The sequence below is a fragment of the Otolemur garnettii genome, unplaced genomic scaffold (assembly GCF_000181295.1).
Source record: "Otolemur garnettii isolate 467f Iridium unplaced genomic scaffold, OtoGar3 scaffold00009, whole genome shotgun sequence".
Classification (NCBI taxonomy): domain Eukaryota; kingdom Metazoa; phylum Chordata; class Mammalia; order Primates; family Galagidae; genus Otolemur; species Otolemur garnettii.
In genome coordinates this window covers 33,116,592-33,130,122 of record NW_003852404.1, presented here as the reverse complement: position 1 = coordinate 33,130,122, position 13,531 = coordinate 33,116,592, and the positions used below count along the sequence as shown (strand labels likewise).

The window sequence follows — 13,531 nt, the reverse complement described above, 5'->3', positions numbered from 1 at the left end:
AGAAAGACAAGGAAACACAGCTTTCTAGAGGGCAGGGTGAACCATTCTTCCCTCTCACACCTTGCACAGTTCACACAGGTAATGATTCAGGTGCAAGATGAGACTGACATTGGGTTAGGTGCAGGATCCATCCTGGCATAAAAGTCTCATGTACAACAGAAACCAACCTTTCTAACAACTCCATAGGCACAGCTTCAGGGTCCCACAGGGACACGCTTAGTTGTAAGAATCACTGAACTCAGGAAGACTCAAAGCACATCTCTATTAGATCTCTAGGGTTTATTTGCCTTCAAGGTTTCCACTATTTCTCTGATTATGGTCACTACGTATTTAAAGATTGTTGATGGATTTTATGCAAATCAAAATCACCCTGAGATATCACGTAACTCCTGTGAGAATAGCCCACATCACAAAGTCTCAAAGCTGCAGATGTTGGCATGGATGTGGAGAGAAGGGAACACTGTCACACCACTGGTGGGACTGAAAATGAATATAGCCTCTTTGGAAGTTAAGTATGGAGAATCCTCAAAGAACTCAAATTAAACGTCCCATTTAATCCCCCAATCCCATTACTAGGCATCTACCCAGAACAAAAAAAATCATTTTACTATGAGGACATTTGCATTAGACTGTTTATTGCAGCTCAATTTACAATTGTCAAAATGTGGAAATAAACTAAATATCCACCAACCCAGGAATGGATTAACAAGGTGTGGTACCAAGCATCCTCAATCTGCGGCCGCTGAGGACATTTATCCAGCCCGCTGGGTGTTTTTGCTGCCGCTGCCTGTCCTGCTTAGCAGCTGACTTGTGCCGGGGCCCGCAGTCCAGCCCTCTAACAGTCTGAGGGACAGTGAACTGGCCCCCTGTTTAAAAAGTTTGAGGACCCCCATGGAATACTACTCAACCATATAAAAGATAGAGACTTTACATCTTTTTTATTAACCTGGAGTTGGAACACATTCTTCTTAGTAAAGTATCACAAGAATGGAGAAGCAAGAATCCAATGTACTTGATACTAACATGAAGCCAGCAGACAATCTAATACACCTCCACATAAGAGAAAAACTCAATTCAATTCAAGGTGGGGGTTGGGGGAATGAGGGAGTGGGGAGAAGGGAGGACGAATGGAGATGGGTGTGTTTCCACTTAATGGGCAGAATTTTAGGGTGGGAGCAGGACAAAATTATAAGAGGGGCTTTAACTAACAAATACAATCACTGTAACTTGGTTCTTTGTAAAATAAAAATAAAGACACACACACATACACACAAAGAGAGACTCTACCTAACAAATGCAAACATTGTAACCTAATTCTGTACCCTAAAATGAACCTGAAACAATAATAAATAAATAACTGGATGCTGTGAGCAGCCTGGTGAAAGGACTCAACATGAAGAAAGGAACTTTGAAGCTGTTGAAACAACCCAATCACTATTCCTTGAAATTCAGATAGTTGTCCAATCTGAGTTGAAGAACCACTCCAGACTCATGCTCTGAGACATACTTTCTAAAACTAAGCCATGTTCCCTGACACAGGTATATAAACTTCTGGGCCCCATTGGGATATTAGGTAATCACTCTGTAATTCTCCCCATAGGCCCCAAAATTTGTAATTTCTTTTCTCTCACTAAAAAAATAAAAATTATTGGTGCATTTTTAACAGATTTTGGCTTTCTTTAATATCGTCCCACATTTTAAGTTGTTTTCAGGGTGGGGTGTTAGGGTACCTAGTCTGCCATATCTCAGGAAATGGATGTCTTTATCATTTCTCTGTCCCTCAACTCCGGATCTCCCATCCAATACCTTATACACAGTATGTGCATACTAAATGTGGATAACTTGATGATGTATGTATTATAATAAAGCATGTTTAAAGAACTACCACTGAAAATCATGGCAGCTTTTCATTAAATTATAGCTTTAATCAAGATTCTCAATTCAGCATTTTAAAATAGCTCCCAGCTGAACTATGGCTTTATGCTGTATTATTGTTTGCTTAGATGTAGATTTCATTTGAAATGGTCTTAGGTTGCTTAAACTTTTAAAAATATACAATATAAAGTGTCACAATGCAAGTTTCATTTATATACTGACACTACTTGAGATGATTAATTTTATGCTTATGTTGTCAAAAATAATCAACTTGATATTTGCTTCATCAAAGTAGGAAAGGAGGTAAATTTAACTAATTCCTAAAAAACTCACTGAGGCTTTAGCATCTGCGCGTGGCAGTCTTTGATCCGCAGGAAGAAAACGAAACTGGTAGTTTCATTTATTCATTTATTTTAGTTAAATACCTAATTTCGAAAAAACTTTTGCCTTATTTATAGTTCTTCTGAGCCATAAGTTATAATTATAACTGTTTTCTACTGTGACCCAAAATAAAATCCTACCCCACCTTCACAACCTGCCAACTGAATAGCCCCTCTCTTAACGGGGACACCAGAAAAACCTGACAACTGAGCTCCTGGCCATGAAAGGAAGAAAGGTCTGACACGCTTCATTACACCTCCTCCCTTTTGGAGTTGTGATACAACAATTAACCAATAGCAATTTTAAAGGAGATTATCATAAGATTGATAAAGCAGATTCTGTGATAATAAGATACAAAATAACACTTGCAGGTCATGAATTTGCTTAATGGATGTCTTATGTTGGGGCTTGTCTCTGATTAACAGACTACCTTATTTTAGAATATCCCAAGCCTTTAGGCAAAGCTTTATTTCTTTTAGCAATTGCAAGTCAAAAATCTTTAACCCATCTATAACCTGTAAGTCTCCTCCCCACTTCCAGATGTCTCACTTTTTCAGGTTGAATACACCTTCCATTTATTGATTTATGTTTTTATCTGCAATTTCTGTCTCTCTGAAACATTTAAAACCAAACTGTAACCCAATGCCTCAGGAACCACATGGTCAACACTTCTTGGATGTGGCTTCCCAGGCCATACCCACATACATCGGCCCAGAATGAACCACTTTAAATTATTTTACAGAGTTTGGGGTTTTTCCATTAGCAATACATTCCTCTCAATGTCAAAACTAGGGTAATGATACTGTCTTACATACTAAAGGTGCTGAGAAGGCAAATGGTAAGATTCTTTGAGCTACTCAGAAGCAGTGTTATAAATTCCCAAAAGAACAAAATGGCAATAATGAAGTTCTTAAAACTTAGCTAACATTAGATTAAAATGCACTTAAGAGTACAACCACTTTAAGATTCTGGTTTATTAAAGCATTTATTATGGAATAAGCAGAGTGCTAGTTGCTATAGATACAAAGAAAAATAAGAACCTGCTCTGTGCTCAAGAAGACCAACAGAGACTTGTCTAAAAGACTCTTCTAGCTTCAGTGCCTGTGGCTTAAATGGCTAAGTCGCCAGCCACATACACCTAGGGTTGCGGGTTCAAATCCAGCTAGGGCCGCCAAACAACGTTGACTGCAACCAAAAAAACCAGCCAGGCACTGTGGCGGGTGACTGTAGTCCCAGCTACTTGGAAGGCTGAGGCAGGAGACTCGCTTGAGCCAAGGAGTTGGAGGTTACTGTGAGCTGTGATGCCATAGCACTCTACCCAGGGGGACAGCTTGAGGCTTGGTCTCAAAAAAAAAAAAAAAAAAAAAAAAAAGGCTCGTCTAGACAAGTCAGCAGGTGAGTATCACTGGAAGATTGGGGAATAGAATCAATAGCACAACAATAAAACTTGAGTTCAGATCCCGATTCTGCTACCTACCTCAGGCTGTTTAGTTAACTGTCTATGTCTCAGGTTCACCTTTAAAATGGGAATAATAATACTGAATTCACCGCAGAGCTAAATGAGATAATGGTCAGCAGTGAGTGTCACAGTGTTCCTCGGAGCCCTAGGACTACGTGGGAAGCAAAGACTACTAAAAACATGTGAAAAGCCCATATTGATACAATGTAATTAACACTGTAATTAGTACATACAATGTATTCCAAAATGGTTATTATTTTTATTATTACCACAAAGAAGACGCACCTAAATGCAGAGAGTTCAGGGAAGGCTTTTCAGGAAAGTTGATTCCTGAGTAGGGTGACCAGACGTCCCGCTTTTGGTGGGACAGTCCTGCTTTTCAACAGTTTGTCCCATGTCCCGTGGCATTTTTAAAAAGTCCCGATTTTTGGAAAGAATGCACTAACGGGCAGGAACAAGAAGCGAATATACAGTTTTCGGCCGCCATGTGGCTATTTCACCAGAATATGAGTTTTATATTATTTTTGTTAATTTTATAATGTTAAACTGTAATAATAACAAATAATTGCTGAGAAGTGATTATCGAGAACTGCTTATCAAAGTTTGCATTGTTGTCAGGCCCTGCCCTGCCTGGCCCCTCTGGCCTTATTGTCCCACCTTACCGATGTTAAAATCTGGTCACCCTATTCCTGAGGTATAATATGAAGGATGGAAAGGGGAAAAGAAGGAGAAAAGTGGCACCTGTAGAGTTTGCAAAAGAGACTACCGATATGAAGGAGCAGGAAGGCAGGCAAAGCAATTCAACCAAGAAAGAAGTCTTTCTAATCTTATTTGCCCCCAAAGCTAACCAGGTATCAAAAAGTTAACATTGACATCAAAGAGGTTTTAATGCCTGGAGGGACACAGACTTCATCAAGAAAGTTGTATTAAAGCAACTCCACCAAGCTGGGTCATCCTTAGTTAATATGCTAATGTTTTTCTGTTTAGAAACAGAATTGTTTGCTCGTTTCTGTCAAGACCAGAACATTATAAAGACTGTATTGACAAGAAATGTGTCCATCGCTGTGCCAACAGGTAAGAGCAGCTTGACTAAAACTAGACTAATTTTTTATACTAAAGCATGAGCTTTTTAATCATTCAAAGCTGTGAGCCTCTTGGCCCCAAATAAAGACCAATACTGATCTAAAGAAATCTGGTGTATAAATGTACATTTAGTGCAGCCATCATTTTAAGTTTTGCTTATAAAAGCTTTGATTAGCATTGCTTCTGCATTCCAAATTCAAGCACTGTAGCTAACCTAATTTGGGCTCTAAGCATCAGCATGAAGACATCTGTACTTCTTAGCAAATCATTATCATTAGTCCTACTTAGATGAAAAGCTACTTTGGAACACTGCCTGTAGTTCACTGCCCTTGATAGAAGAACAGGAAGATTCTTCTCCACTTCAGACTCCCAAAATACATCAGTTTGACTTTAGGTTCCTAATCAAATCAACTTCGCTACCATAAACGTATAAAATATTTATAGCCTACTAATGAGGATAATTTTGGATTAAAATGCCCTTTCTTCAAAATGGTAACCAAATTTGACACTCCTATTCCACTTTCTATAATAGTAAAGATTACACACCCAGAATTAATGCGTATAAGCCTGCTGACAGTCAATATAAGAATGTTGCCTAAGAACACTGAAGAGAAGTCAAAACAAAATATTCCTTTATAACACACAATTCCACAAAACTTCAGCTCTAATGATAAATAATAAGTAACCTTATAAAATAACCTCTTTTGAGGTGATCAACAAAATCTTAACCAGAATTCTAAACATAGAGTATATTTTCTCCTAAATATACAGCTAACTGATATATTTGTACCAATGCCTAGTACAACTGGATTCACATTTCTTATAAAAAATTGTTAATCTATTTCAACAGGAAATGCTCTCAAAGAAAAATATAAATTAGCATCCTTCAAACTGGGATATGCATGTCCAGGGGATATATAACAACCTTCTAAGGGGGACATGGAACAACTTTCTAAGAGACGGGCAGGCTTCAAAGGAATCAATTTTCAGAACATCAGCTTCCTAAAGGAAAGGAACACCTTGACTGGGGCATCTCCTTTCACATGGCCCTTCAACAATTTCATAAATGAAAAGCAAGTTTCCCACACACCTAGAGTCTTATCATAATGAAATGTGTCAAGGTGTAGAAACCTCCAGAACATCAAAACGAGAGCAGTTCAACACAGTGGTGCCTTGGCTGAGAAAGTGAATTAAGCTAATAAGACAGCACTGCCTTTGGTAATTTAGATGGTTCAAATTCTTTGCTTTCAACAAAATCAAAAATGGATTATGAGGAAGATCTGTATGTGATATGGGGCTATAAGGAGTTAGTTCAAAGAACCAGTAAAAAATAATCCCCACCACTTCCATCTTCTTATCTATATAAATAAAAGCCTTTTCATCTCAGAAAAACAAAACCAGCTAACAAATCCCAGACAGAATTGATGTAGAAAGCTGCGTCATTTAGTAATAAATAATATTCATCCAGGAAAACCTGAATTGTTTTTAGGAAAAAGTCCCATCCATCTCATTAAGGAAAAAAGTTTACAGAAAATGCCAACTCTTACTTTTAGTAAATATCTGTATTGATAAAAATGTATACCACTTTTATACTCTACTAATACTACTACTACTAATAATAATGATAAAGACCTTATTACATTGCCTGGTACTACCCCCTCTTCCCACATGTGGCTATGAGCCCTTGACAGGTGGCTAGTCCAAATGGGAATGTACTTCAAGTATAAAATAACCACTTTTGAAGACTTACAAGAAAATGAGAATGTAAACTATCTTGTTAAAATATTTTTGTTTTTATTACATGTTGAAATAATATTTTGAATTATTGGGTTACCAAGATTTATTCAAATAAATTTCACCTGTTTCTGTCTTTTTAGTGAGACTACTCAGAAATATAAAATGCTATATGTACTTCACATTATATTTCTACTGGAGAGGAATGCCTTAGACTCTTATGGTCTAATGATACAAAAATGATTTTAAGTGTATACATTTTTGTTGCAGAAAAGTATGACAGAAATGCCAGTACAAGACTCTTAAGCATAAAAGTAAACAATAAAATTTAAAAAACTTCGGTCACAGGCTTATCAGCATTCTTATTACCTGATTTGTATTCATAAAATGTTGTGGTTTTGGCCCCAATCACCTGCTAGTATTATTTAGTAGCCATTAAAAGATGCTATTAACGCTCATTTCATCACCTAAAATCTCCATTCTTCCGTACAGTGTTCGGGTTTTCAGTCTTCCTAAATTGGGAAACCTTTTATGTTTCTCACCATATACTTTGCAAACTTAACGACATGTTTCTCCCCACATATGAACATTACAAAGTTGTCAAATCCTGAATGAAAAGCACACTACCTGGAAAAGCGCACTGCAGCAGAGCTATGGATTTGCCTCCAGGAGCAGCACACAGATCCAGAACTTTCTCCCCATCCCTCAATTCCAGAGCCAGCACTGGGAGAAGTGAAGCAGCATTGAGAAGATAGTATTTTTTCAGGTTTCCAACCTGGTGTCTTTCTGAAGGCAGTCTGTCCGGAGTTCTGCTAAGGTAACACTTCATTGATTTAGGACAGGAGGGTGAAGATCCCTGAAAGAGTGTGCGATAACCCTTTGACTGTAGATCCTGTTCCAGTTTAAAAGGATAATTGAATTGGTTAAGAAGGACAGCATATTGCCAGCATGATGGAGACGTTAGTATATCCCTAGAAATAAAAAAAAAATAAAGGAATATTAATCTTACGGTCATCCATACAATTTTGTATTATTAATCAGATAAATGTGGCCCTAGTTTTATACTTTACTGACGTGTGATTTTTTAGAGACAGGATCGGTATGATACAGGACAGGTGGTGCCCCAGCCAGCTCAGACGAGCTGGGCTGGAGGACCTGCCGCCTCAGCCTTAGCCGTGTTGGTGCAGCGGCAGTCAGCAGAGGAACCAGAGGGCTAGAGCGCAGGCGAGGGCTGGGAGCCTCCCTCCCTCACCGGAGGCTCTAGTAGCCAAAGGGACCGGACAACCGCTGGGCTGAGTGTCTCCTTCCCTTTACACTTATGATTAAATATGGGAACCCCCATTTCCTATGCCTAGGTCAATTTCATGTAAGTTTCCTAGGCCTCAGTTCTGTGAATGGACTTTGTCCATTCATTAGTACATTCATTCACCTCTCCCCAGAGGAAGGAACTATGTCCATTCAATAGTACATTCATTCACCTTGCCCCAGCGGAAGGAACTATGTCCATTCATTTGGACATCCATTCACCTTGCCCCAGTGAAGAGACTGTGTCCATTCATTTCCTGGCCTCATATAGAAGGAATCCATGCACCTATATATACCGCTAAATGGAGAGAGATGGAAAGAGAGAAACGGAGAGAGCTTTTCTCTCCTGATTAGGGTTTTCTCTCCCTACCAGAAACTTTAGTGTTTTTGTATTCTTTTCTGTAAATAAATTCTGTCTTGCTACTGATCCTGTGGTCCATTGATTGAATCTTCGAATTGCCTAGACCAAGAACCTGAAATCTGGTATCAGGATTCCTGACTTTCCTTTTTTTTTGAGACAGAGTCCCACTAGGTTGCCCTTGGTAGAGTGCCATGGTGTCACAGCTCAAAGCAACTTCAAACTCTTGGGCTTAAGCAATTCTCTTGCCTCAGCCTCCCAAGTAGCTGGGACTAAAGGTACCCACCAGAACCTCGAGCTATTTTTTGCTGCAGTTGTCATTGTTGTTTTAGCTAGCCGTGGCCAGGTTTGAACCTACTAACTTTGGTGTATGTGGCTGGCGCTGTAACCACTGTGCTATGGGCGTCGAGCTGTATTCCTGACTTTTTATTTTGCCTCATGAGGCTCTGATACGGCTCAACCAGCAGTTATGATCCTGTCTTTATTCAAAATATTGGCATTTTGTTCATCATGGCTTTTTAAAAATTAATTTTGATCATAAATTCTGTACCAGAGAGGTATGGCCCAGCCTCGGCTCGGCCTAGGCCTTCCCTGCAGACTATCTTGCCAAACTAACATGGCATGACTTCCCCTACCTCTAAATCTGTCCAGTGGATTTTTGTCCTTCACTCTTTGCACAAGGAAGTGTTTTTCTTAGAGATAATATTTAAAAGCAGAGACAATGAATATTGGGGGGAACAATGCTATCATAAAAGGGTGTTAGAGGGAATGAGTGTTTTCTTCTGATGAAAGTAAAAGTTACGGGAACTAACTACAGTGAGCTCTACAGTAATGGAGTTAATGAGGCGATGAGTGGCTCAGATGATACAAAACCAAAGATGATTTAAAAACCACTTAAGGATTGATGGTGCAAGCTTTCCCCCCAACGGCTTTATCTTCCTAAATTTGTATTCCGCCTTCCCAAATTTGATTCTCTTGACAATCACAAGCTCACATCAACTGACAGATGATACAGCAGGAAATATTGAACTTATTTACTAGCTGACCTTTCTAGCTGAGTTATTTGGGAGCCTCATTAACCATGGTCAATTAAATAAATTCCAGCTGCTACTCACCCTGGAGTTGCCTATGTGAGAAATGGCTGGATTGAAATGTAACACCTGTGACTGGAAGTGTGCCATGTGAATTCCAATTTAGGACTAATATGTGAAATTATTTTCTACTTCCACTGTCTCTTACTCTATGCAGGGAATCTCACAGGAGCCAGGCATATCCATTTTAGCTATTTTGGAGGAAAATAACCTCTTTCTTAGTCAGAAACTTGAGTACATGTCAAGGGTCTATAAAAAAGACTGCTGGGCCCTAGAGTTTCTGATTCAGTAGGTCTGAGGTGGGGCCCGAAATCTGCATGTCTCACAGGTTTTCAGGTGGTACCAATGCTGCTGATGTCCAAGACCACGTTTGAGAACTATTGCTTTAAAACGGACCCCAAAAGGAGCTATTTGAATGCCACTGTTGTAAATTCTATGGTGGTTCATCCTACTCTCGCCCTCCAAACTGGATGACATCTATCCAGTGCTGGCAGTCATGTGTAACAGAGAAATGGTCAGAAATATAACTTAATTATATACACTGGACTGGCTTGTGCCCGCCCCTTAGCTAATAGCTAACAAAAGGCAAGACAATTTAAATAGGTTAATATCAGACAGGGTGAATCTCTATTCATTCTTCTTTTTTTCTTCAGAATTTTCAAAGCTATTCTTGAATGTTTATTCTTTCAGCTAAACTATAGAACTAAAGTTTAGTTTAACAGTTCTCTTATAATGTTTATAATGTTTATTCTTTCAGCTGAACTTTACAATTAAATAATTAATAATTTATAAAATAGTATAAAGTATTATATATTTATATTATATATAGTATAAAGTATTATATTTATATTATATATAGTATATAAAGTCTATATAAAGTATATATTTATATTATATATAGTATAAAGTATTATAATTTCTACTATATATAGTATAAAGTATTATATAAATTATTATATAGTATAGTATTATTTATACTACATATAGTATAAATTATTATATAAAATTATTTTATACTATATAAATATAGTAACCTTAACGAGGATTGTAGTAAATGCGCTAAACTTGAAGATAACGGACATCTTTATTATAGTCGGTCTTTCCGACCCTGACTACAACTTTGTTTCTCCATCTAGTCAACATTTTCTTTCCTATCCCTTAGTAAAGGCTATTAATCCTGCATGTTTCCTTTTTAAGCACATTGTTTAACAGGCTGTTAGTTTAGGAACACTACTGATTTCTGTATATTATCTGAGATGCTGAATCTCGAAGAATGAGTCAAAATTATCCACAGGAGGAAATGAGAAAGGAAATTTCCAGGCAAAGCCCATAGCAGGGCTACAGGTTCATGGGCATGAGGAAGAACAGTCCATTTGGGAAATTAGTAGTCACGGACTAGATATAATATGTTACAGGTTTTGAATTTATCTTTTAAGTGATAGGAAGCCAATGCAAAACTTCAGGGAAGACAGCTCAATCAGATTTAAAAACAGGTGCACATGGCAGAGAGAGGCAGAAATCTTCAGAAATTATTCTATCATTCTTTAACAACTAGATAAAATAAGGCCTGATTAGAACAAATAAAATTTCCGATCTTTCCTAATCTACATCTGGCCCTGTTGAGCTATTTGAATTTCCTGTAACAAGTTTCTTTAGCTTTTACTAGTTTCAGCACAAACTGTCCCCTCTGCTACAGTGGTTCTCAACCTTCCTAATGCTGCAATGTATTTTCTTTTTTTTTTTCTTGCAGTTTTTGGCCAGGGTCGGGTTTGAACCTGCCACCTCCGGTATATGGGGCCGACACCCTACTCCTTTGAGCCACAGGCGCCGCCCCACAATGTATTTTCATTGTTACAAAGGGGTCGCAATGCACAGATTGAGAACCACTGGCCTAGAATGATCTTTTCTTTCTCACCGCACTTCCCCATAAGGAGCTTCACCTGCTCCACTTTATACTGATAGCGTTATTAACCAGTTACTGATTGTATGTTTACAATGTTCATTTTGCAAATTAGCCTCATATAAGTGTCACAAAATCCTTGCAAAGTAGCTATTATTCCCATTTTAGAATTTAAGTAACTAAAGCTTTCAGAGATTTGGCAACTTATCCAACTATCTAATAAAGCAGAAGTTTCTGATTAAAAGTCAGGCTGTCTTTATTTTTACTTACTTATTTTGTTTAGAGATAGAAGTCTCACTCTGTACCCCACACTGGAGTGCAGTGACATGATCACAGTTCACTGCAACCCCCAATTCTGGGGCTGAAACCATCTTCTGGATCACCCTCCTGAGTATGAAGGCTATGGATGTGTACCACCACACCCAGCTAAGTTTTAAATTTTTTTATAAAGACCAGGTCTCAGGCTGCTCTCAATCAGGCCCAGTCCAGCTTGGCTTTAAAGCCTAACCAAAATGATTCCCAAAGTGTGACACTCCAGTAGTACACCTGGGAGAGGGGCAGAGAATTTCCACCCCAGGACCAACACTATCATTGTGTCCCCGACCTCCCTGAGGCAGACATAACCAGCCACAGAAGCAGCTGCAATGGAGGGACTGCTAATGCTGCTCAGGCTGGTGCTAAGTAGCCCTGAGAAAGCAAAGTTGCGTCTCCCAGCTCCCTCTGCACACACTCGGCACTCAGCTCCACACTCCTCCCCACCCCACACACACACCACTTTCCTGTGCCTGCCCTTGGTGGGCTGCTATCCTGTAAAAGCAAGGGCAGTGGCTGCTGGGTTCAAAGCATTGAGAGATGAGCAAATAGCCCTGCAGGCACTAGAAGGGGTGTCTATTAGAAGATTCAAGAAGACAGTGGCCAGGAGGCACTCTAGAACTCCTCCAAAGATTCACAATTAGTCTGAAGCTGCTCCATTTACTGGTCTTCAAGGCCAGAAGAGGTGCAAGTACATCAGTAGCCAGCAGAACATGGACCCACAAGGTCAGTGACCTGTAAATATTTTGCTAGTAGATTACTGATAACATTTTGAAAGAAACTTATGTATCCTCTGATACATGTTAAGTCAACATCAAAATCCTCACCATGTGTTTAAGGATATAATTTCCAGCATACTGTAAAAGTGACATTTTAAAAATATACTCTATTTTTTAAAAATATACTCAGAGGAAACCAAGTATCAGAGTGATTTTGATACCAGTCATTATCCATATAAAAATTTGTGAACTGACTTTTCTTTAACATATAAAAATTTTGTAATGTTCCTTTTCCTTTATTTACATTCTACTTCAATTAACTTTATGCTAATATGTTTCTGTGTGTGATAATCTTTTTATTACCCTATCATATTTCTCTGCCCTCCCCACATATACACACGTGTATATATTAAATTTATTTTTCCTGTGGTCTTAAATCTCTTAAGTGTTAAAATGGTAACTTCTGGGCTCAGTGATCAATAATATTACAACAAAGTTGACCAAAACAACTTATAAATACATTTGATTTGATAATATAAAAAGATTGATAAGAAATGGATCTCTTGGCTGGGCATGGTGGCTCTTACCTGTCATCCCAGCACTCTGGAAGGCCAAAGCAAGAGGACTATTTGCTTCTAACTTGAGTAAGTCAAGGTTCAACATCAACTTTATGCCTATTTTGTGTTTTTATAAAAAATGAGAAAAACCTTCACTTAAAGAAGTAGATGAAAATTAAATATTATTTTGTTATAGTAATGTTTTCCACTTCTTTGAATCCTAAGTTACATCCACAAATTACTTAGTGGCCTACCATTGAAAATATTTTATGGAGCAACTCAATTGGGCTCCTTTATTTATTTTTTTAGACAAAGTTTCACTATTGTCCTTGGATGAGTGCTGTGGCATCACAGCTCACAGCAACCTCAAACTCTTGGGCTTAAGCAATTCTCTTGCCTCAGTCTCCCAAGTAGCTGGGACCACAGGTGCCTGCCACAATGCCCAGCTATTTTGTTGTTGTTGTTGTCACTGCTGTTTAGCAGGCCCTGGGCGGGGTTTGAACCACCAGCCCCGGTGCATGTGGCCAGCGCCCTAACCACTAAGCCCTCCTTTTCTTTTGCTAAAAACAAAACTTGGAAACCAGCTGACTCGCGGCAGAACTTGTTAGTCACTTTATAAACCCTCACACTGACATTCCTGTTGGATATCTGTAACACAGAGAGGTTTTAAGCTAGGGTGGTGAATGTGTGCTTTTCTTTTGAAAGAGAGCCACGAAAAATTGGAGAAAGGCAGGTTAAGAAGAGAATGAGTAGCCCC

The 13,531-nt window shown here is 38.6% G+C and overlaps 1 protein-coding gene across 1 annotated transcript in view; it reads right to left on the bottom strand.

The window, feature by feature from the left end:
- The window catches only part of NSUN3 (NOP2/Sun RNA methyltransferase family member 3), a 55,376-nt gene that overhangs the window by 36,668 nt on the left and 5,177 nt on the right, over positions 1 to 13,531 (bottom strand). Inside the window, exon 3 of the mRNA XM_012801565.2 lies at positions 7,160 to 7,503. Within this exon, the coding sequence (XP_012657019.1) occupies positions 7,160 to 7,503 (344 nt within the window). The remainder of the gene's footprint in view (positions 1 to 7,159; positions 7,504 to 13,531) is intronic.